This window comes from Oncorhynchus keta, chromosome 15, assembly GCF_023373465.1.
Source record: "Oncorhynchus keta strain PuntledgeMale-10-30-2019 chromosome 15, Oket_V2, whole genome shotgun sequence".
NCBI lineage: Eukaryota > Metazoa > Chordata > Actinopteri > Salmoniformes > Salmonidae > Oncorhynchus > Oncorhynchus keta.
In genome coordinates, this window is record NC_068435.1 from 1,162,059 (window position 1) to 1,185,761 (window position 23,703).

Below are 23,703 nucleotides of genomic sequence, written 5' to 3' on the forward strand. Positions count from 1 at the left end.
GACCTCATGCATTAATTCATTCTGTTCCCTCCTCTCTCCCAATGACATGTTTTCCTGTTGTCATTACAATACAAAATGAACGTAGACAGATTAACACAGTCAGCGTACATTTGAAGTCGCTATGGGTTGCACACGAAACATCCAGGTAAAACAACAGCATCATCATACTAATCATTTCTTACTTCCTGTGCGCAGTCAGGTTAGCTATGTAATCAAATGGAACTGTTTTTTTTAGACAAAAACATTTTTTTTTTACCCAAGCAAGATAAATACATGTTGAATCAGTACTGAGTGAATGAACAACAAAAACCATTTGGATAGAACACTGATGTGTATAGGTTAGGTTAGGTTAGGTTAGGATAGGTTAGGTTAGGTTAGGATAGGTTAGGATAGGTTAGGATAGGTTAGGATAGGTTAGGTTAGGATAGGTTAGGTTAGGATAGGTTAGGTTAGGTTAGGATAGGCCAGGTTAGGCCAGGACAGGCCAGGCCAGGATAGGCCAGGCCAGGCCAGGACAGGCCAGGCCAGGCCAGGACAGGTTAGGCCAGGACAGGCCAGGCCAGGCCAGGACAGGTTAGGTTAGGCCAGGCCAGGACAGGCCAGGACAGGCCAGGACAGGCCAGGCCAGGTTAGGACAGGCCAGGACAGGCCAGGCCAGGCCAGGACAGGCCAGGACAGGCCAGGCCAGGACAGGCCAGGCCAGGCCAGGACAGGCCAGGCCAGGACAGGCCAGGCCAGGACAGGCCAGGCCAGGACAGGCCAGGCCAGGCCAGGACAGGCCAGGACAGGCCAGGACAGGTTAGGGCCAGGCCAGGACAGGCCAGGACAGGCCAGGACAGGCCAGGGGACAGGCCAGGCCAGGACAGGCCAGGGACAGGCCAGGCCAGGACAGGCCAGGCCAGGACAGGCCAGGCCAGGCCAGGACAGGCCAGGCCAGGCCAGGACAGGCCAGGTTAGGCCAGGTTAGGATAGGATAGGTTAGGTTAGGATAGGTTAGGATAGGTTAGGATAGGTTAGGTTAGGATAGGTTAGGATAGGTTAGGATAGGTTAGGTTAGGATAGGTTAGGATAGGTTAGGTTAGGATAGGTTAGGATAGGTTAGGTTAGGATAGGTTACAGTAGAGTAGAGTACTGTAGAAGACTACACAGTAGAGTAGAGGACTGTAGAAGACTACACAGTAGAGTACTGTAGAAGACTACACAGTAGAGTACTGTAGAAGACTAAACAGTAGAGGACTGTAGAAGACTAAACAGTAGAGTACTGTAGAAGACTAAACAGTAGAGTACTGTAGTAGACTACACAGTAGAGTACTGTAGTAGACTACACAGTAGAGTACTGTAGAAGACTACACAGTAGAGTACTGTAGAAGACTACACAGTAGAGTACTGTAGAAGACTACACAGTAGAGTACTGTAGAAGACTAAACAGTAGAGTACTGTAGAAGACTAAACAGTAGAGGACTGTAGAAGACTAAACAGTAGAGTACTGTAGAAGACTAAACAGTAGAGTACTGTAGAAGACTAAACAGTAGAGTACTGTAGAAGACTAAACAGTAGAGTACTGTAGAAGACTAAACAGTAGAGTACTGTAGAAGACTACACAGTAGAGTACTGTAGAAGACTACACAGTAGAGTACTGTAGAAGACTAAACAGTAGAGGACTGTAGAAGACTAAACAGTAGAGTACTGTAGAAGACTAAACAGTAGAGTACTGTAGAAGACTACACAGTAGAGTAGAGGACTGTAGAAGACTACACAGTAGAGTAGAGGACTGTAGAAGACTACACAGTAGAGTAGAGGACTGTAGAAGACTACACAGTAGAGTACTGTAGAAGACTACACAGTAGAGTACTGTAGAAGACTACACAGTAGAGTACTGTAGAAGACTACACAGTAGAGTACTGTAGAAGACTAAACAGTAGAGTACTGTAGAAGACTACACAGTAGAGTACTGTAGAAGACTAAACAGTAGAGGACTGTAGAAGACTAAACAGTAGAGTACTGTAGAAGACTAAACAGTAGAGTACTGTAGAAGACTACACAGTAGAGTACTGTAGAAGACTACACAGTAGAGGACTGTAGAAGACTACACAGTAGAGGACTGTAGAAGACTAAACAGTAGAGTACTGTAGAAGACTAAACAGTAGAGTACTGTAGAAGACTAAACAGTAGAGTACTGTAGAAGACTACACAGTAGAGTACTGTAGAAGACTACACAGTAGAGTAGAGTACTGTAGAAGACTACACAGTAGAGTACTGTAGAAGACTAAACAGTAGAGTAGAGGACTGTAGAAGACTAAACAGTAGAGTACTGTAGAAGACTACACAGTAGAGTACTGTAGAAGACTACACAGTAGAGTAGAGGACTGTAGAAGACTAAACAGTAGAGTACTGTAGAAGACTACACAGTAGAGTACTGTAGAAGACTAAACAGTAGAGTAGAGGACTGTAGAAGACTAAACAGTAGAGTACTGTAGAAGACTACACAGTAGAGTACTGTAGAAGACTACACAGTAGAGTAGAGGACTGTAGAAGACTAAACAGTAGAGTAGAGGACTGTAGAAGACTACACAGTAGAGTAGAGGACTGTAGAAGACTAAACAGTAGAGGACTGTAGAAGACTAAACAGTAGAGCACTGTAGAAGACTAAACAGTAGAGTAGAGGACTGTAGAAGACTAAACAGTAGAGTAGAGTACTGTAGAAGACTAAACAGTAGAGTAGAGGACTGTAGAAGACTACACAGTAGAGTAGAGGACTGTAGAAGACTACACAGTAGAGGACTGTAGAAGACTAAACAGTAGAGTACTGTAGAAGACTAAACAGTAGAGTACTGTAGAAGACTACACAGTAGAGGACTGTAGAAGACTAAACAGTAGAGTACTGTAGAAGACTAAACAGTAGAGGACTGTAGAAGACTAAACAGTAGAGTACTGTAGAAGACTAAACAGTAGAGTACTGTAGAAGACTACACAGTAGAGGACTGTAGAAGACTAAACAGTAGAGTACTGTAGAAGACTAAACAGTAGAGTACTGTAGAAGACTAAACAGTAGAGTACTGTAGAAGACTAAACAGTAGAGTACTGTAGAAGACTACACAGTAGAGTAGAGGACTGTAGAAGACTACACAGTAGAGTAGAGGACTGTAGAAGACTACACAGTAGAGTAGAGGACTGTAGAAGACTACACAGTAGAGTAGAGGACTGTAGAAGACTACACAGTAGAGTAGAGGACTGTAGAAGACTAAACAGTAGAGGACTGTAGAAGACTAAACAGTAGAGTAGAGGACTGTAGAAGACTAAACGGTAGAGTAGAGTACTGTAGAAGACTACACAGTAGAGTAGAGGACTGTAGAAGACTACACAGTAGAGTACTGTAGAAGACTACACAGTAGAGTACTGTAGAAGACTACACAGTAGAGTACTGTAGAAGACTACACAGTAGAGTACTGTAGAAGACTACACAGTAGAGTACTGTAGAAGACTAAACAGTAGAGGACTGTAGAAGACTAAACAGTAGAGTACTGTAGAAGACTAAACAGTAGAGTACTGTAGAAGACTAAACAGTAGAGTACTGTAGAAGACTAAACAGTAGAGTACTGTAGAAGACTAAACAGTAGAGTACTGTAGAAGACTAAACAGTAGAGTACTGTAGAAGACTACACAGTAGAGTACTGTAGAAGACTAAACAGTAGAGGACTGTAGAAGACTAAACAGTAGAGTAGAGGACTGTAGAAGACTAAACAGTAGAGTAGAGGACTGTAGAAGACTACACAGTAGAGTAGAGGACTGTAGAAGACTACACAGTAGAGTAGAGGACTGTAGAAGACTACACAGTAGAGTACTGTAGAAGACTAAACAGTAGAGGAGAGGACTGTAGAAGACTAAACAGTAGAGGACTGTAGAAGACTAAACAGTAGAGTAGAGGACTGTAGAAGACTAAACAGTAGAGTAGAGGACTGTAGAAGACTACACAGTAGAGTAGAGGACTGTAGAAGACTACACAGTAGAGGACTGTAGAAGACTAAACAGTAGAGTACTGTAGAAGACTAAACAGTAGAGGACTGTAGAAGACTAAACAGTAGAGTACTGTAGAAGACTAAACAGTAGAGTATGCCCAGTATGCCCTATGTTTATGTTGTAATGTCGTCATATTAGGTCTAATGTCAGGTCCTTGTCTCTGTTTCAGACCCTCTGTGTTCTAATGACTGCTGGAGTGCAGTCGAGCTGACAGGAGCTTTTTCTGTGGATTACTTGGAACACACACACAGACACACACACACACAGACACACACAGACACACACACAGACACACAGACACACACACAGACACACACAGACACACACACAGACACACACACAGACACACACAGACACACACACAGACACACACACACACACACACACACACACACACACACACACACACACACACACACACCCTTGCTGTACACCTCTCTGGTCAAGATGAGACGCCTCCTGCTGATTACCATTCTCCTCCTGCCGGTGGTGAGTAAACCAGGACACACAGTGGAGAAGGGATAGATAGGACACAGTGGAGAAGGGATAGACAGGACACACAGTGGAGAAGGGATAGATAGGATAGACAGTGGAGAAGGGATAGATAGGACAGACAGTGGAGAAGGGATAGATAGGACAGACAGTGGAGAAGGGATAGATAGGACACACAGTGGAGAAGGGATAGATAGGACACACAGTGGAGAAGGGATAGATAGGATAGACAGTGGAGAAGGGATAGATAGGACAGACAGTGGAGAAGGGATAGATAGGACACACAGTGGAGAAGGACTAGATAGGACACACAGTGGAGAAGGGATAGATAGGAGACACAGTGGAGAAGGGATAGATAGGACACACAGTGGAGAAGGGATAGATAGGACACAGTGGAGAAGGGATAGATAGGACACACAGTGGAGAAGGGATAGATAGGATAGACAGTGGAGAAGGGATAGATAGGACAGACAGTGGAGAAGGGATAGATAGGACACACAGTGGAGAAGGGATAGATAGGACACACAGTGGAGAAGGGATAGATAGGACACAGTGGAGAAGGGATAGATAGGACACACAGTGGAGAAGGGATAGATAGGATAGACAGTGGAGAAGGGATAGATAGGACAGACAGTGGAGAAGGGATAGATAGGACACACAGTGGAGAAGGGATAGATAGGACACACAGTGGAGAAGGGATAGATAGGACACACAGTGGAGAAGGGATAGATAGGACACAGTGGAGAAGGGATAGATAGGACACACAGTGGAGAAGGGATAGATAGGATAGACAGTGGAGAAGGGATAGATAGGACAGACAGTGGAGAAGGGATAGATAGGAGACACAGTGGAGAAGGGATAGATAGGACACACAGTGGAGAAGGGATAGATAGGACACAGTGGAGAAGGGATAGATAGGACACACAGTGGAGAAGGGATAGATAGGATAGACAGTGGAGAAGGGATAGATAGGACAGACAGTGGAGAAGGGATAGATAGGACACACAGTGGAGAAGGGATAGATAGGACACACAGTGGAGAAGGGATAGATAGGACACACAGTGGAGAAGGGATAGACAGTGGAGAAGGACTAGATAGGACACACAGTGGAGAAGGGATAGATAGGACACACAGTGGAGAAGGGATAGATAGGACACACAGTGGAGAAGGGATAGATAGGACACAGTGGAGAAGGGATAGATAGGACACACAGTGGAGAAGGGATAGATAGGATAGACAGTGGAGAAGGGATAGATAGGACAGACAGTGGAGGGATAGATAGGACAGTGGAGAAGGGATAGATAGGACACAGTGGAGAAGGACTAGATAGGACACACAGTGGAGAAGGATAGACAGGACACACAGTGGAGAAGGGATAGATAGGACACACAGTGGAGAAGGGATAGATAGGACACACAGTGGAGAAGGGATAGATAGGACACACAGTGGAGAAGGGATAGATAGGACACACAGTGGAGAAGGGATAGATAGGACACACAGTGGAGAAGGACACACAGTGGAGAGAAGGGATAGATAGGACACACAGTGGAGAAGGGATAGATAGGACACAGTGGAGAAGGGATAGATAGGACACACAGTGGAGAAGGGATAGATAGGACACAGTGGAGAAGGGGATAGAGTGGAGAAGGATAGATAGGATAGACAGTGGAGAAGGGATAGATAGGACAGACAGTGGAGAAGGGATAGATAGGACAGACAGACAGTGGAGAAGGGATAGATAGGACAGTGGGACAGGACAGTGGAGAAGGGATAGATAGGATAGACAGGAGAAGGGACACAGTGGAGAAGGGATAGATAGGACACAGTGGAGAAGGGATAGATAGGACACACAGTGGAGAAGGGATAGATAGGATAGACAGTGGAGAAGGGATAGATAGGACAGACAGTGGAGAAGGGATAGATAGGACAGACAGTGGAGAAGGGATAGATAGGACACACAGTGGAGAAGGGATAGATAGGACACACAGTGGAGAAGGGATAGATAGGACAGACAGTGGAGAAGGGATAGATAGGACAGACAGTGGAGAAGGGATAGATAGGACACACAGTGGAGAAGGACTAGATAGGACACACAGTGGAGAAGGGATAGATAGGACACACAGTGGAGAAGGGATAGATAGGAGACACAGTGGAGAAGGGATAGATAGGACACACAGTGGAGAAGGGATAGATAGGACACACAGTGGAGAAGGGATAGATAGGACACAGTGGAGAAGGGATAGATAGGACACACAGTGGAGAAGGGATAGATAGGATAGACAGTGGAGAAGGGATAGATAGGACAGACAGTGGAGAAGGGATAGATAGGACACACAGTGGAGAAGGGATAGATAGGACACAGTGGAGAAGGACTAGATAGGACACACAGTGGAGAAGGGATAGACAGGACACACAGTGGAGAAGGGATAGATAGGACACAGTGGAGAAGGGATAGATAGGACACACAGTGGAGAAGGGATAGATAGGACACAGTGGAGAAGGGATAGGTAGGACACACAGTGGAGAAGGGATAGATAGGATAGACAGTGGAGAAGGGATAGATAGGACAGACAGTGGAGAAGGGATAGATAGGACAGACAGTGGAGAAGGGATAGATAGGACACACAGTGGAGAAGGGATAGATAGGACACAGTGGAGAAGGGATAGATAGGACACACAGTGGAGAAGGGATAGATAGGATAGACAGTGGAGAAGGGATAGATAGGACACACAGTGGAGAAGGGATAGATAGGATAGACAGTGGAGAAGGGATAGATAGGACAGACAGTGGAGAAGGGATAGATAGGACACACAGTGGAGAAGGGATAGATAGGACACAGTGGAGAAGGGATAGATAGGACACACAGTGGAGAAGGGATAGATAGGACAGACAGTGGAGAAGGGATAGATAGGACACACAGTGGAGAAGGGATAGATAGGACACACAGTGGAGAAGGGATAGATAGGATAGACAGTGGAGAAGGGATAGATAGGACACACAGTGGAGAAGGGATAGACAGTGGAGATAGGACACACAGTGGAGAAGGGATAGATAGGACACAGTGGAGAAGGGATAGATAGGACACACAGTGGAGAAGGGATAGACAGGACACACAGTGGAGAAGGGATAGATAGGACACACAGTGGAGAATGACTAGATAGGATAGACAGTGGAGAAGGGATAGATAGGACAGACAGTGGAGAAGGGATAGATAGGACACAGTGGAGAAGGGATAGATAGGACACAGTGGAGAAGGGATAGATAGGACACACAGTGGAGAAGGGATAGATAGGACACAGTGGAGAAGGGATAGATAGGACACACAGTGGAGAAGGGATAGATAGGATAGACAGTGGAGAAGGGATAGATAGGACAGACAGTGGAGAAGGGATAGATAGGACACACAGTGGAGAAGGGATAGATAGGACACAGTGGAGAAGGACTAGATAGGACACACAGTGGAGAAGGGATAGACAGGACACACAGTGGAGAAGGGATAGATAGGACACAGTGGAGAAGGGATAGATAGGACACACAGTGGAGAAGGGATAGATAGGACACACAGTGGAGAAGGGATAGATAGGACACAGTGGAGAAGGGATAGATAGGACACACAGTGGAGAAGGGATAGATAGGACAGACAGTGGAGAAGGGATAGATAGGACAGACAGTGGAGAAGGGATAGATAGGACACACAGTGGAGAAGGGATAGATAGGACACAGTGGAGAAGGGATAGATAGGACACACAGTGGAGAAGGGATAGATAGGATAGACAGTGGAGAAGGGATAGATAGGACACACAGTGGAGAAGGGATAGATAGGATAGACAGTGGAGAAGGGATAGATAGGACAGACAGTGGAGAAGGGATAGATAGGACACACAGTGGAGAAGGGATAGATAGGACACAGTGGAGAAGGGATAGATAGGACACACAGTGGAGAAGGGATAGATAGGACACACAGTGGAGAAGGGATAGATAGGACACACAGTGGAGAAGGGATAGATAGGACACACAGTGGAGAAGGGATAGATAGGATAGACAGTGGAGAAGGGATAGATAGGACACACAGTGGAGAAGGGATAGACAGTGGAGATAGGACACACAGTGGAGAAGGGATAGATAGGACAGACAGTGAAGAAGGACTAGATAGGACACACAGTGGAGAAGGGATAGATAGGATAGACAGTGGAGAAGGACTAGATAGGACACACAGTGGAGAAGGGATAGATAGGACACACAGTGGAGAAGGACTAGATAGGACACACAGTGGAGAAGGGATAGATAGGATAGACAGTGGAGAAGGGATAGATAGGACACACAGTGGAGAAGGGATAGATAGGACAGACAGTGGAGAAGGGATAGATAGGACACAGTGGAGAAGGGATAGATAGGACACACAGTGGAGAAGGGATAGATAGGACACACAGTGGAGAAGGACTAGACAGGACACACAGTGGAGAAGGGATAGATAGGACACACAGTGGAGAAGGGATAGATAGGACACACAGTGGAGAAGGGATAGATAGGACACACAGTGGAGAAGGGATAGACAGTGGAGAAGGACTAGATAGGACACACAGTGGAGAAGGACTAGATAGGACACACAGTGGAGAAGGGATAGATAGGACACACAGTGGAGAAGGACTAGATAGGACACACAGTGGAGAAGGGATAGATAGGACAGACAGTGGAGAAGGACTAGATAGGACACACAGTGGAGAAGGGATAGATAGGACACACAGTGGAGAAGGGATAGATAGGACACACAGTGGAGAAGGAATAGATAGGACACACAGTGGAGAAGGGATAGATAGGACACACAGTGGAGAAGGGATAGATAGGATAGACAGTGGAGAAGGGATAGATAGGACACACAGTGGAGAAGGGATAGATAGGACACACAGTGGAGAAGGACTAGATAGGACACACAGTGGAGAAGGGATAGATAGGACACACAGTGGAGAAGGACTAGATAGGACACACAGTGGAGAAGGGATAGATAGGACACACAGTGGAGAAGGGATAGATAGGACACACAGTGGAGAAGGGATAGATAGGACACACAGTGGAGAAGGGATAGATAGGACACACAGTGGAGAAGGGATAGACAGGACACACAGTGGAGAAGGGATAGATAGGACACACAGTGGAGAAGGACTAGATATGACACACAGTGGAGAAGGACTAGATAGGACACACAGTGGAGAAGGACTAGATAGGACACACAGTGGAGAAGGACTAGATATGACACACAGTGGAGAAGGACTAGATAGGACACACAGTGGAGAAGGGATAGATAGGAAACACAGTGGAGAAGGGATAGATAGGACACACAGTGGAGAAGGGATAGATAGGAGACAGTGGAGAAGGGATAGATAGGACAGACAGTGGAGAAGGGATAGATAGGACAGACAGTGGAGAAGGGATAGATAGGACACACAGTGGAGAAGGGATAGATAGGACACACAGTGGAGAAGGGATAGATAGGATAGACAGTGGAGAAGGGATAGATAGGATAGACAGGGTTGAAGGGATAGATAGGACACACAGTGGAGTAGGGATAGATAGGACACACAGTGGAGAAGGGATAGATAGGACACAGTGGAGAAGGGATAGATAGGACACAGTGGAGAAGGGATAGATAGGACACACAGTGGAGAAGGGATAGATAGGACACACAGTGGAGAAGGGATAGATAGGATAGACAGTGGAGAAGGGATAGATAGGACAGACAGTGGAGTAGGGATAGATAGGACACACAGTGGAGTAGGGATAGATAGGACACACAGTGGAGTAGGGATAGATAGGACACACAGTGGAGAAGGGATAGATAGGACACAGTGGAGAAGGGATAGATAGGACACACAGTGGAGAAGGGATAGACAGGACACACAGTGGAGAAGGGATAGATAGGACACAGTGGAGAAGGGATAGATAGGACACACAGTGGAGAAGGGATAGATAGGACACAGTGGAGAAGGGATAGACAGGACACACAGTGGAGAAGGGATAGATAGGACACACAGTGGAGAAGGGATAGACAGGACACACAGTGGAGAAGGGATAGATAGGACACAGTGGAGAAGGGATAGATAGGACACACAGTGGAGAAGGGATAGATAGGACACAGTGGAGAAGGGATAGATAGGACACACAGTGGAGAAGGGATAGATAGGATAGACAGTGGAGAAGGGATAGATAGGACAGACAGTGGAGAAGGGATAGATAGGACACACAGTGGAGAAGGGATAGATAGGACACAGTGGAGAAGGGATAGATAGGACACACAGTGGAGAAGGGATAGATAGGATAGACAGTGGAGAAGGGATAGATAGGACACACAGTGGAGAAGGGATAGATAGGATAGACAGTGGAGAAGGGATAGATAGGACAGACAGTGGAGAAGGGATAGATAGGACACACAGTGGAGAAGGGATAGATAGGACACACAGTGGAGAAGGGATAGATAGGATAGACAGTGGAGAAGGGATAGATAGGACAGACAGTGGAGAAGGACTAGATAGGACACACAGTGGAGAAGGGATAGATAGGATAGACAGTGGAGAAGGGATAGATAGGACACACAGTGGAGAAGGGATAGATAGGACACACAGTGGAGAAGGGATAGATAGGATAGACAGTGGAGAAGGGATAGATAGGACACACAGTGGAGAAGGGATAGATAGGACACACAGTGGAGAAGGGATAGATAGCATAGACAGTGGAGAAGGGATAGATAGGACACACAGTGGAGAAGGGATAGACAGTGGAGATAGGACACACAGTGGAGAAGGGATAGATAGGACAGACAGTGAAGAAGGACTAGATAGGACACACAGTGGAGAAGGGATAGATAGGACAGACAGTGGAGAAGGACTAGACAGGACACACAGTGGAGAAGGGATAGATAGGACACACAGTGGAGAAGGGATAGATAGGACACACAGTGGAGAAGGGATAGATAGGACACACAGTGGAGAAGGGATAGACAGTGGAGAAGGACTAGATAGGACACACAGTGGAGAAGGACTAGATAGGACACACAGTGGAGAAGGGATAGATAGGACACACAGTGGAGAAGGACTAGATAGGACACACAGTGGAGAAGGGATAGATAGGACAGACAGTGGAGAAGGACTAGATAGGACACACAGTGGAGAAGGGATAGATAGGACACACAGTGGAGAAGGGATAGATAGGACACACAGTGGAGAAGGGATAGATAGGACACACAGTGGAGAAGGGATAGATAGGATAGACAGTGGAGAAGGGATAGATAGGACAGACAGTGGAGAAGGGATAGATAGGACACACAGTGGAGAAGGGATAGATAGGACACAGTGGAGAAGGGATAGATAGGACACACAGTGGAGAAGGGATAGATAGGATAGACAGTGGAGAAGGGATAGATAGGACACACAGTGGAGAAGGGATAGATAGGACACACAGTGGAGAAGGACTAGATAGGACACACAGTGGAGAAGGGATAGATAGGACACACAGTGGAGAAGGACTAGATAGGACACACAGTGGAGAAGGGATAGATAGGACACACAGTGGAGAAGGGATAGATAGGACACACAGTGGAGAAGGGATAGATAGGACACACAGTGGAGAAGGGATAGACAGGACACACAGTGGAGAAGGGATAGATAGGACACACAGTGGAGAAGGACTAGATATGACACACAGTGGAGAAGGGATAGATAGGACACACAGTGGAGAAGGGATAGATAGGACACACAGTGGAGAAGGACTAGATAGGACACACAGTGGAGAAGGACTAGATATGACACACAGTGGAGAAGGACTAGATAGGACACACAGTGGAGAAGGGATAGATAGGACACACAGTGGAGAAGGGATAGATAGGACACACAGTGGAGAAGGGATAGATAGGACACACAGTGGAGAATGGATAGATAGGACAGACAGTGGAGAAGGACTAGATAGGACACACAGTGGAGAAGGGATAGATAGGACACAGTGGAGAAGGGATAGATAGGACACACAGTGGAGAAGGGATAGATAGGACAGACAGTGGAGAAGGGATAGATAGGACACACAGTGGAGAAGGGATAGATAGGACACAGTGGAGAAGGGATAGATAGGACACACAGTGGAGAAGGGATAGATAGGACACACAGTGGAGAAGGGATAGATAGGACACACAGTGGAGAAGGGATAGATAGGACACACAGTGGAGAAGGGATAGATAGGACACACAGTGGAGAAGGGATAGATAGGACACAGTGGAGAAGGGATAGATAGGACACACAGTGGAGAAGGGATAGATAGGACACACAGTGGAGAAGGGATAGATAGGACACACAGTGGAGAAGGGATAGATAGGACACACAGTGGAGAAGGGATAGATAGGACACACAGTAGAGAAGGGATAGATAGGACACACAGTGGAGAAGGGATAGATAGGACACAGTGGAGAAGGACTAGATAGGACACACAGTGGAGAAGGGATAGATAGGACACACAGTGGAGAAGGGATAGATAGGACACACAGTGGAGAAGGGATAGATAGGACACACAGTGGAGAAGGGATAGATAGGACACACAGTGGAGAAGGGATAGATAGGACACACAGTGGAGAATGGATAGATAGGACAGACAGTGGAGAAGGACTAGATAGGACACACAGTGGAGAAGGGATAGATAGGACACAGTGGAGAAGGGATAGATAGGACACACAGTGGAGAAGGGATAGATAGGATAGACAGTGGAGAAGGGATAGATAGGACACACAGTGGAGAAGGGATAGATAGGACACAGTGGAGAAGGGATAGATAGGACACACAGTGGAGAAGGGATAGATAGGACACACAGTGGAGAAGGGATAGATAGGACACACAGTGGAGAAGGGATAGATAGGACACACAGTGGAGAAGGACTAGATAGGACACACAGTGGAGAAGGGATAGATAGGACACAGTGGAGAAGGGATAGATAGGACACACAGTGGAGAAGGGATAGATAGGACACACAGTGGAGAAGGGATAGATAGGACACACAGTGGAGAAGGGATAGATAGGACACACAGTGGAGAAGGGATAGATAGGACACACAGTAGAGAAGGGATAGATAGGACACACAGTGGAGAAGGGATAGATAGGACACAGTGGAGAAGGACTAGATAGGACACACAGTGGAGAAGGGATAGATAGGACACACAGTGGAGAAGGGATAGATAGGACACACAGTGGAGAAGGACTAGATAGGATAGATAGTGGAGAAGGGATAGATAGGACACAGTGGAGAAGGGATAGATAGGACAGACAGTGGAGAAGGGATAGATAGGACACACAGTGGAGAAGGGATAGATAGGACACAGTGGAGAAGGGATAGATAGGACACACAGTGGAGAAGGGATAGATAGGACACACAGTGGAGAAGGGATAGATAGGAGACACAGTGGAGAAGGGATAGATAGGACAGACATATAGACATTCACCTTCAGTAACCAAGCCATTCCAAATAGCTCTTTGTGAACACGTGGCCAAAGTGTTGCTGCTAGATGTAGTACAGAGCTGAGAGATTCTCAGAGAGAACATGAATGCTCAGCAGCACTATTTACTATTCTGAAACATTATTGTTTCTGGGAAATCCTGACTGGCTGGCTGACTAACTGGCTGGCTGACTGGTTGGCTGACTGTCTGGTTAACTGGATGACTGGCCGGCTGATTAACTGGCTGAATGATTGGCTGGCTGTCTGGCTGGCTGATTAACTGGCTGGCTGATTGGCTGGCTGACTGTCTGGTTAACTGGATGACTGGCCGGCTGATTAACTGGCTGAATGATTGGCTGGCTGTCTGGCTGGCTGATTAACTGGCTGGCTGATTGGCTGGCTGGCTGTCTGGTTAACTGGATGACTGGCTGGCTGATTAACTGGCTGGCTGGCTGATTAACTGGCTGGCTGGCAGGTTGGCTGACTGGATGGCTGGCTGACTGGATGGCTGTCTGATTAACTGGCTGGCTGACTGATTAAATGGCTGGCTGATTCATTGGCTGGCTGGCTGGCTAGCTGGCTGACTGGTTGGCTGGCTGAATGGAAGGCTGGCTGGCTGACTGATTGGCTGACTGACTGACTGGTTGGCTGACTGGTTGGCTGGCTGAATGGAAGGCTGGCTGGCTGACTGGTTGGCTGACTGGTTGGCTGGCTGACTGACTGGTTGGCTGACTGGTTGGCTGACAGATTGGCTGGCTGAATGGAAGGCTGGCTGGCTGACTGGTTGGCTGACTGGTTGGCTGGCTGGCTGAATGGAAGGCTGGTTGGCTGGCTGGTTGGCTGACTGGTTGGCTGACTGGTTGGCTGACTGGTTGGCTGACTGGTTGGCTGACTGACTGGAAGTTTGACAGGCTGGCTGCTTGGTTGGCTGACTGGAAGGCTGACTGGTTGGCTGGCTGCCTGACCGGCTGGCTGATCAACTGTGTGACTGATTAGCTGGCTGGCTGGCTGGCTGGCTGGCAGATTGGCTGACTGACTGGTTGGCTGCCTAGTTGGCTGGCTGCCTGGTTGGCTGGCTGCCTGGTTGGCTGACTGACTGGCTAGCTGACTGGTTGGCTGACTGGTTGGCTGACTGGCTGGCTGACTGGCTGGCTGACTGACTGGCTAGCTGACTGGTTGGCTGACTGACAGGTTGGACTGACAGGTTGGATGGCTGGCTGACCGGCTGGCTGATCAACTGTCTGACTGACTGTGACTGATTAGCTGGCTGGCTGGCTGGCTGCCTGGTTGGCTGGCTGACTGGCTAGCTGACTGGTTGGCTGACTGGTTGGCTGACTGGTTGGCTGGCTGACTGGAAGGCTGACTGACTGGCTGACTGCCTGGTTTGCTGACTAATTGGTTGATTGGCTGGCTGGTTGGCTGGCTGGTTACCTGCTTCTAGGCAAATTGCAAACTGTTTTTTATAAATAGACAGATGACGTTAACAACAGCTACACACTTCAAGTCAATTTGAATTTACTGTGTGTGTGTGTGTGTGTGTGTGTGTGTGTGTGTGTGTGTGTGTGTGTGTGTGTGTGTGTGTGTGTGTGTGTGTGTGTGTGTGTGTGTGTGTGTGTGTGTGAGTTCCAGGTGTGCTCCATGTATTCCGAGAACTCCGACTGTGTGGTCAAAAGACAGCAGGAGAGATGTATGGAGAGGATCGCCCTGCACAACCTAACCCACTACCTGGATAATGGTAGGACTGTGTGTTTGTGTGTGTGTTTGTGCTTGCATGTGTATAATCACTCTCCGCTGAGTGTCTCATCCTCCTCCAACTCTCCAGGTGGCATTGTCTCTCTTTCACATCCTTTCCAAGGAACTCTGGGAGGACAAATCTGGAAACAATCATGGGAGAGGAAAGGGAGGATTGGAGAGGAGAGGGAGGATTGGAGAGGAGAGGGAGGATTGGAGAGGAGAGGGAGGATTGGAGAGGATGGGAGAGGATGGGAGAGGAGAGCAGAGGATGGGAGAGGAGAGCAGAGGATGGGAGAGGAGAGCAGAGGATGGGAGAGGAGAGCAGAGGATGGGAGAGGAGAGCAGAGGATGGGAGAGGAGAGCAGAGGATTGGAGAGGAGAGGGAGGATTGGAGAGGATGGGAGAGGAGAGGATGGGAGAGGATGGTGGAGGAGCGGAGAGGTTGAGAGAGGAGAGGAGAGGATGGGAGAGGAGAGCAGAGGATGGGAGAGGAGAGCAGAGGATGGGAGAGGAGAGCAGAGGATAGGAGAGGAGAGCAGAGGATGGGAGAGGAGAGCAGAGGATGGGAGAGGAGAGCAGAGGATGGGAGAGGAGAGCAGAGGATGGGAGAGGAGAGCAGAGGATGGGAGAGGAGAGGAGAGGATGGGAGAGGAGAGGAGAGGAGGGGAGAGGAGAGGATGGGAGAGGAGAGGAGAGAGGATGGGAGATGGGAGAGGAGAGGATGGGGATGGGAGAGGAGAGGATGGGAGAGGAGAGGAGAGGAGGGGAGAGGAGAGCAGAGGATGGGAGAGGAGAGGATGGGAGAGGATGGGAGAGGAGAGCAGAGGATGGGAGAGGAGAGCAGAGGATGGGAGAGGAGAGGAGAGGATGGGAGAGGAGAGCAGAGGATAGGAGAGGAGAGGAGAGGATGGGAGAGGAGAGCAGAGGATGGGAGAGGAGAGCAGAGGATAGGAGAGGAGAGCAGAGGATGGGATGGGAGAGGATGGGAGAGGAGAGCAGAGGATGGGAGAGGAGAGCAGAGGATGGGAGAGGAGAGCAGAGGATGGGAGAGGAGAGCAGAGGATAGGAGAGGATGGTGGATTGGAGAGCTTGGTGGAAAACAGAGGATTGGAGAGACAGGATGGGAGAGGAGAGGAGATGAGAGGAGAGGAAAGGATGGGAGAGGAGAGAAAAGGATGAGATGAGAAAAGAGGACAGAGAGGAAAGAATGGGAGATGAGAGAGGGTGGGGCGAGTAGAAGGTGGGATGGGAGAGGATAGGATGGGAGAGGAGAGGATGGGAGAGGATAGGATGGGAGAGGAGAGGATGGGAGAGGAGAGGATAGGAGAGAAGAGACGAGGATATGATAGGAGAGGATAGGATAGAAGAGACGAGGATATGATAGGAGAGGATAGGATAGAAGAGACGAGGATATGAAAGGAGAGGATTGGAGAGAAGTGACGAGGATATGATAGGAGAGGATAGGATAGAAGAGACGAGGATATGAAAGGAGAGGATAGGAGAGAAGTGACGAGGATATGATAGGAGAGAAGAGACGAGGATATGATAGGAGAGGATAGGATAGAAGAGACGAGGATATGAAAGGAGAGGATAGGAAAGAAGTGACGAGGATATGATAGGAGAGAAGAGACGAGGATATGATAGGAGAGAAGAGACGAGGATATGATAGGAGAGAAGAGACGAGGATATGATAGGAGAGAATAGGAGAGGATTGGAGAGGATTGACGAGGATATGATACGAGAGAATAGGAGAGGATTGGAGAGGATTGGAGAGAAGTGACGAGGATATGATAGGAGAGAATAGGATAGAAGAGACGAGGATATGAAAGGAGAGGATAGGAGAAAATAGGAGAGGAGAAGTCTGACTCAGTCTGAAAACAACCAATTTAAACAGGTTGAAGTGCAGATAATTTATCATGGTGTGTTTTAAAGGTCTAAGAGCAGAGAAGCAGCAGTTGGGGTTGTCTCTGTGGTTCTGTATATCCAATTAAAATGGTTTCTGTCTGTAGCTCAGTGTGGATGTTTATAGGAAGCCTGGGCTAAGATGATCACTTTATCCTGTTCTTATTACCAAATCATAAAGAACCACAATGAATATCACTGACAGATACAGACTCTTGGATCTGATTTAGGTGTTTAAAACAAATTACAAATCCCAAGACCTTTAACATCTGCATCTGTCCTCCTGTCTAGGGTCACTCTCTTGTCTAGGGTCACTCTCTTGTCTAGGGTCACTCTCCTGTCTAGGGTCACTCTCTTGTCTAGGGTCACTCTCCTGTCTAGGGTCACTCTCCTGTCTATGGCAGTGCTACTGTCTTCCTGTCTAGGGTCACTCTCCTGTCTAGGGTCACTCTCCTGTCTAGGGTCACTCTCCTGTCTAGGGTCACTCTCTTGTCTAGGGTCACTCTCCTGTCTAGGGTCACTCTCTTGTCTAGGGTCACTCTCTTGTCTAGGGTCACTCTCCTGTCTAGGGTCACTCTCCTGTCTATGGCAGTGCTACTGTCTTCCTGTCTAGGGTCACTCTCCTGTCTAGGGTCACTCTCCTGTCTAGGGTCACTCTCCTGTCTATGGCAGTGCTACTGTCTTCCTGTCTAGGGTCACTCTCCTGTCTAGGGTCACTCTCCTGTCTATGGCAGTGCTACTGTCTTCCTGTCTAGGGTCACTCTCCTGTCTAGGGTCACTCTCCTGTCTATGGCAGTGCTACTGTCTTCCTGTCTAGGGTCACTCTCCTGTCTATGGCAGTGCTACTGTCTTCCTGTCTAGGGTCACTCTCCTGTCTAGGGTCACTCTCCTGTCTAGGGTCACTCTCCTGTCTATGGCAGTGCTACTGTCTTCCTGTCTAGGGTCACTCTCCTGTCTATGGCAGTGCTACTGTCTTCCTGTCTAGGGTCACTCTCCTGTCTAAGGTCACTCTCCTGTCTAGGGTCACTCTCCTGTCTAGGGTCACTCTCCTGTCTAGGGTCACTCTCCTGTCTAGGGTCACTCTCCTGTCTAGGGTCACTCTCTTGTCTAGGGTCACTCTCCTGTCTAGGGTCACTCTCCTGTCTATGGCAGTGCTACTGTCTTCCTGTCTAGGGTCACTCTCCTGTCTAGGGTCACTCTCCTGTCTAGGGTCACTCTCCTGTCTATGACAGTGCTACTGTCTTCCTGTCTAGGGTCACTCTCCTGTCTAGGGTCACTCTCCTGTCTATGGCAGTGCTACTGTCTTCCTGTCTAGGGTCACTCTCCTGTCTATGGCAGTGCTACTGTCTTCCTGTCTAGGGTCACTCTCCTGTCTAGGGTCACTCTCCTGTCTAGGGTCACTCTCCTGTCTAGGGTCACTCTCCTGTCTAGGGTCACTCTCTTGTCTAGGGTCACTCTCCTGTCTAGGGTCACTCTCCTGTCTAGGGTCACTATCCTGTCTATGGCAGTGCTACTGTCTTCCTGTCTAGGGTCACTCTCCTGTCTAGGGTCACTCTCCTGTCTAGGGTCACTCTCCTGTCTAGGGTCACTCTCCTGTCTATGGCAGTGCTACTGTCTTCCTGTCTAGGGTCACTCTCCTGTCTAGGGTCACTCTCCTGTCTATGGCAGTGCTACTGTCTTCCTGTCTAGGGTCACTCCTGTCTATGGCAGTGCTACTGACTTCCTGTCTAGGGTCACTCTCCTGTCTAGGGTCACTCTCCTGTCTAGGGTCACTCTCCTGTCTAGGGTCACTCTCCTGTCTATGGCAGTGCTACTGTCTTCCTGTCTAGGGTCACTCTCCTGTCTAGGGTCACTCTCCTGTCTAGGGTCACTCTCCTGTCTATGGCAGTGCTACTGTCTTCCTGTCTAGGGTCACTCTCCTGTCTAGGGTCACTCTCCTGTCTATGGCAGTGCTACTGTCTTCCTGTCTAGGGTCACTCCTGTCTATGGCAGTGCTACTGACTTCCTGTCTAGGGTCACTCTCCTGTCTAGGGTCACTCTCCTGTCTAGGGTCACTCTCCTGTCTAGGGTCACTCTCCTGTCTAGGGTCACTCTCCTGTCTATGGCAGTGCTACTGTCTTCCTGTCTAGGGTCACTCTCCTGTCTAGGGTCACTCTCCTGTCTAGGGTCACTCTCCTGTCTATGGCAGTGCTACTGTCTTCCTGTCTAGGGTCACTCTCCTGTCTAGGGTCACTCTCCTGTCTAGGGTCACTCTCCTGTCTATGGCAGTGCTACTGTCTTCCTGTCTAGGGTCACTCTCCTGTCTAGGGTCACTCTCCTGTCTATGGCAGTGCTACTGTCTTCCTGTCTAGGGTCACTCTCCTGTCTAGGGTCACTCTCCTGTCTAGGGTCACTCTCCTGTCTATGGCAGTGCTAATGTCTTCCTGTCTAGGGTCACTCTCCTGTCTAGGGTCACTCTCCTGTCTAGGGTCACTCTCCTGTCTATGGCAGTGCTACTGTCTTCCTGTCTAGGGTCTCTCTCCTGTCTAGGGTCACTCTCCTGTCTAGGGTCACTCTCCTGTCTAGGGTCACTCTCCTGTCTATGGCAGTGCTACTGTCTTCCTGTCTAGGGTCACTCTCCTGTCTAGGGTCACTCTCCTGTCTATGGCAGTGCTAATGTCTTCCTGTCTAGGGTCACTCTCCTGTCTAGGGTCACTCTCCTGTCTAGGGTCACTCTCCTGTCTAGGGTCACTCTCCTGTCTATGGCAGTGCTAATGTCTTCCTGTCTAGGGTCACTCTCCTGTCTAGGGTCACTCTCCTGTCTAGGGTCACTCTCCTGTCTATGGCAGTGCTACTGTCTTCCTGTCTAGGGTCTCTCTCCTGTCTAGGGTCACTCTCCTGTCTAGGGTCACTCTCCTGTCTAGGGTCACTCTCCTGTCTATGGCAGTGCTACTGTCTTCCTGTCTAGGGTCACTCTCCTGTCTAGGGTCACTCTCCTGTCTAGGGTCACTCTCCTGTCTATGGCAGTGCTACTGTCTTCCTGTCTAGGGTCACTCTCCTGTCTAGGGTCACTCTCCTGTCTAGGGTCACTCTCCTGTCTATGGCAGTGCTACTGACTTCCTGTCTAGGGTCACTCTCCTGTCTAGGGTCACTCTCCTGTCTATGGCAGTGCTACTGTCTTCCTGTCTAGGGTCACTCTCCTGTCTAGGGTCACTCTCCTGTCTATGGCAGTGCTACTGTCTTCCTGTCTAGGGTCACTCTCCTGTCTAGGGTCACTCTCCTGTCTAGGGTCACTCTCCTGTCTAGGGTCACTCTCCTGTCTAGGGTCACTCTCCTGTCTATGGCAGTGCTACTGTCTTCCTGTCTAGGGTCACTCTCCTGTCTAGGGTCACTCTCCTGTCTATGGCAGTGCTACTGTCTTCCTGTCTAGGGTCACTCTCCTGTCTAGGGTCACTCTCCTGTCTAGGGCCACTCTCCTGTCTATGGCAGTGCTACTGTCTTCCTGTCTAGGGTCACTCTCCTGTCTATGGCAGTGCTACTGTCTTCCTGTCTAGGGTCACTCTCCTGTCTATGGCAGTGCTACTGTCTTCCTGTCTAGGGTCACTCTCCTGTCTAGGGTCACTCTCCTGTCTATGGCAGTGCTACTGTCTTCCTGTCTAGGGTCACTCTCCTGTCTAGGGCCACTCTCCTGTCTATGGCAGTGCTACTGTCTTCCTGTCTAGGGTCACTCTCCTGTCTAGGGTCACTCTCCTGTCTAGGGTCACTCTCCTGTCTATGGCAGTGCTACTGTCTTCCTGTCTAGGGTCACTCTCCTGTCTAGGGTCACTCTCCTGTCTATGGCAGTGCTAATGTCTTCCTGTCTAGGGTCACTCTCCTGTCTAGGGTCACTCTCCTGTCTAGGGTCACTCTCCTGTCTATGGCAGTGCTAATGTCTTCCTGTCTAGGGTCACTCTCCTGTCTAGGGTCACTCTCCTGTCTAGGGTCACTCTCCTGTCTATGGCAGTGCTACTGTCTTCCTGTCTAGGGTCTCTCTCCTGTCTAGGGTCACTCTCCTGTCTAGGGTCACTCTCCTGTCTAGGGTCACTCTCCTGTCTATGGCAGTGCTACTGTCTTCCTGTCTAGGGTCACTCTCCTGTCTAGGGTCACTCTCCTGTCTATGGCAGTGCTAATGTCTTCCTGTCTAGGGTCACTCTCCTGTCTAGGGTCACTCTCCTGTCTAGGGTCACTCTCCTGTCTAGGGTCACTCTCCTGTCTATGGCAGTGCTAATGTCTTCCTGTCTAGGGTCACTCTCCTGTCTAGGGTCACTCTCCTGTCTAGGGTCACTCTCCTGTCTATGGCAGTGCTACTGTCTTCCTGTCTAGGGTCTCTCTCCTGTCTAGGGTCACTCTCCTGTCTAGGGTCACTCTCCTGTCTAGGGTCACTCTCCTGTCTATGGCAGTGCTACTGACTTCCTGTCTAGGGTCACTCTCCTGTCTAGGGTCACTCTCCTGTCTATGGCAGTGCTACTGTCTTCCTGTCTAGGGTCACTCTCCTGTCTAGGGTCACTCTCCTGTCTATGGCAGTGCTACTGTCTTCCTGTCTAGGGTCACTCTCCTGTCTAGGGTCACTCTCCTGTCTAGGGTCACTCTCCTGTCTAGGGTCACTCTCCTGTCTAGGGTCACTCTCCTGTCTATGGCAGTGCTACTGTCTTCCTGTCTAGGGTCACTCTCCTGTCTAGGGTCACTCTCCTGTCTATGGCAGTGCTACTGTCTTCCTGTCTAGGGTCACTCTCCTGTCTAGGGTCACTCTCCTGTCTACGGCCACTCTCCTGTCTATGGCAGTGCTACTGTCTTCCTGTCTAGGGTCACTCTCCTGTCTATGGCAGTGCTACTGTCTTCCTGTCTAGGGTCACTCTCCTGTCTATGGCAGTGCTACTGTCTTCCTGTCTAGGGTCACTCTCCTGTCTAGGGTCACTCTCCTGTCTATGGCAGTGCTACTGTCTTCCTGTCTAGGGTCACTCTCCTGTCTAGGGCCACTCTCCTGTCTATGGCAGTGCTACTGTCTTCCTGTCTAGGGTCACTCTCCTGTCTAGGGTCACTCTCCTGTCTAGGGTCACTCTCCTGTCTAGGGTCACTCTCCTGTCTAGGGTCACTCTCCTGTCTATGGCAGTGCTACTGTCTTCCTGTCTAGGGTCACTCTCCTGTCTAGGGTCACTCTTCTGTCTATGGCAGTGCTACTGTCTTCCTGTCTAGGGTCACTCTCCTGTCTAGGGTCACTCTCCTGTCTAGGGCCACTCTCCTGTCTATGGCAGTGCTACTGTCTTCCTGTCTAGGGTCACTCTCCTGTCTATGGCAGTGCTACTGTCTTCCTGTCTAGGGTCACTCTCCTGTCTATGGCAGTGCTACTGTCTTCCTGTCTAGGGTCACTCTCCTGTCTAGGGTCACTCTCCTGTCTATGGCAGTGCTACTGTCTTCCTGTCTAGGGTCACTCTCCTGTCTAGGGCCACTCTCCTGTCTATGGCAGTGCTACTGTCTTCCTGTCTAGGGTCACTCTCCTGTCTAGGGCCACTCTCCTGTCTATGGCAGTGCTACTGTCTTCCTGTCTAGGGTCACTCTCCTGTCTAGGGCCACTCTCCTGTCTATGGCAGTGCTACTGTCTTCCTGTCTAGGGCCACTCTCCTGTCTATGGCAGTGCTACTGTCTTCCTGTCTAGGGTCACTCTCCTGTCTAGGGCCACTCTCCTGTCTATGGCAGTGCTACTGTCTTCCTGTCTAGGGTCACTCTCCTGTCTAGGGTCACTCTCCTGTCTATGGCAGTGCTACTGTCTTCCTGTCTAGGGTCACTCTCCTGTCTATGGCAGTGCTACTGTCTTCCTGTCTAGGGTCACTCTCCTGTCTATGGCAGTGCTACTGTCTTCCTGTCTAGGGTCACTCTCCTGTCTATGGCAGTGCTACTGTCTTCCTGTCTAGGGTCACTCTCCTGTCTATGGCAGTGCTACTGTCTTCCTGTAGTGTCCCTATAATAGCTCTGTTTCTGTTGACAACAGACACATCAGTGGGGAGGAGAAACATCAGTCAGACTGACTGCAGGAGAGAGAGGACTATAGCAGAGATGGGGATAGACTATTAGCTTGTCT

The 23,703-nt window shown here is 49.1% G+C and overlaps 1 protein-coding gene across 1 annotated transcript in view; it reads left to right on the forward strand.

The window, feature by feature from the left end:
* LOC127907478 (pituitary adenylate cyclase-activating polypeptide type I receptor-like) overlaps nucleotides 1-23,703 on the forward strand; it is a 92,853-nt gene that overhangs the window by 12,127 nt on the left and 57,023 nt on the right. Inside the window, exons 2-3 of the mRNA XM_052462735.1 lie at nucleotides 4,187-4,506; nucleotides 15,603-15,708. Of these exons, the coding sequence (XP_052318695.1) occupies nucleotides 4,465-4,506; nucleotides 15,603-15,708 (148 nt within the window). The 5' untranslated portion in view covers nucleotides 4,187-4,464. The remainder of the gene's footprint in view (nucleotides 1-4,186; nucleotides 4,507-15,602; nucleotides 15,709-23,703) is intronic.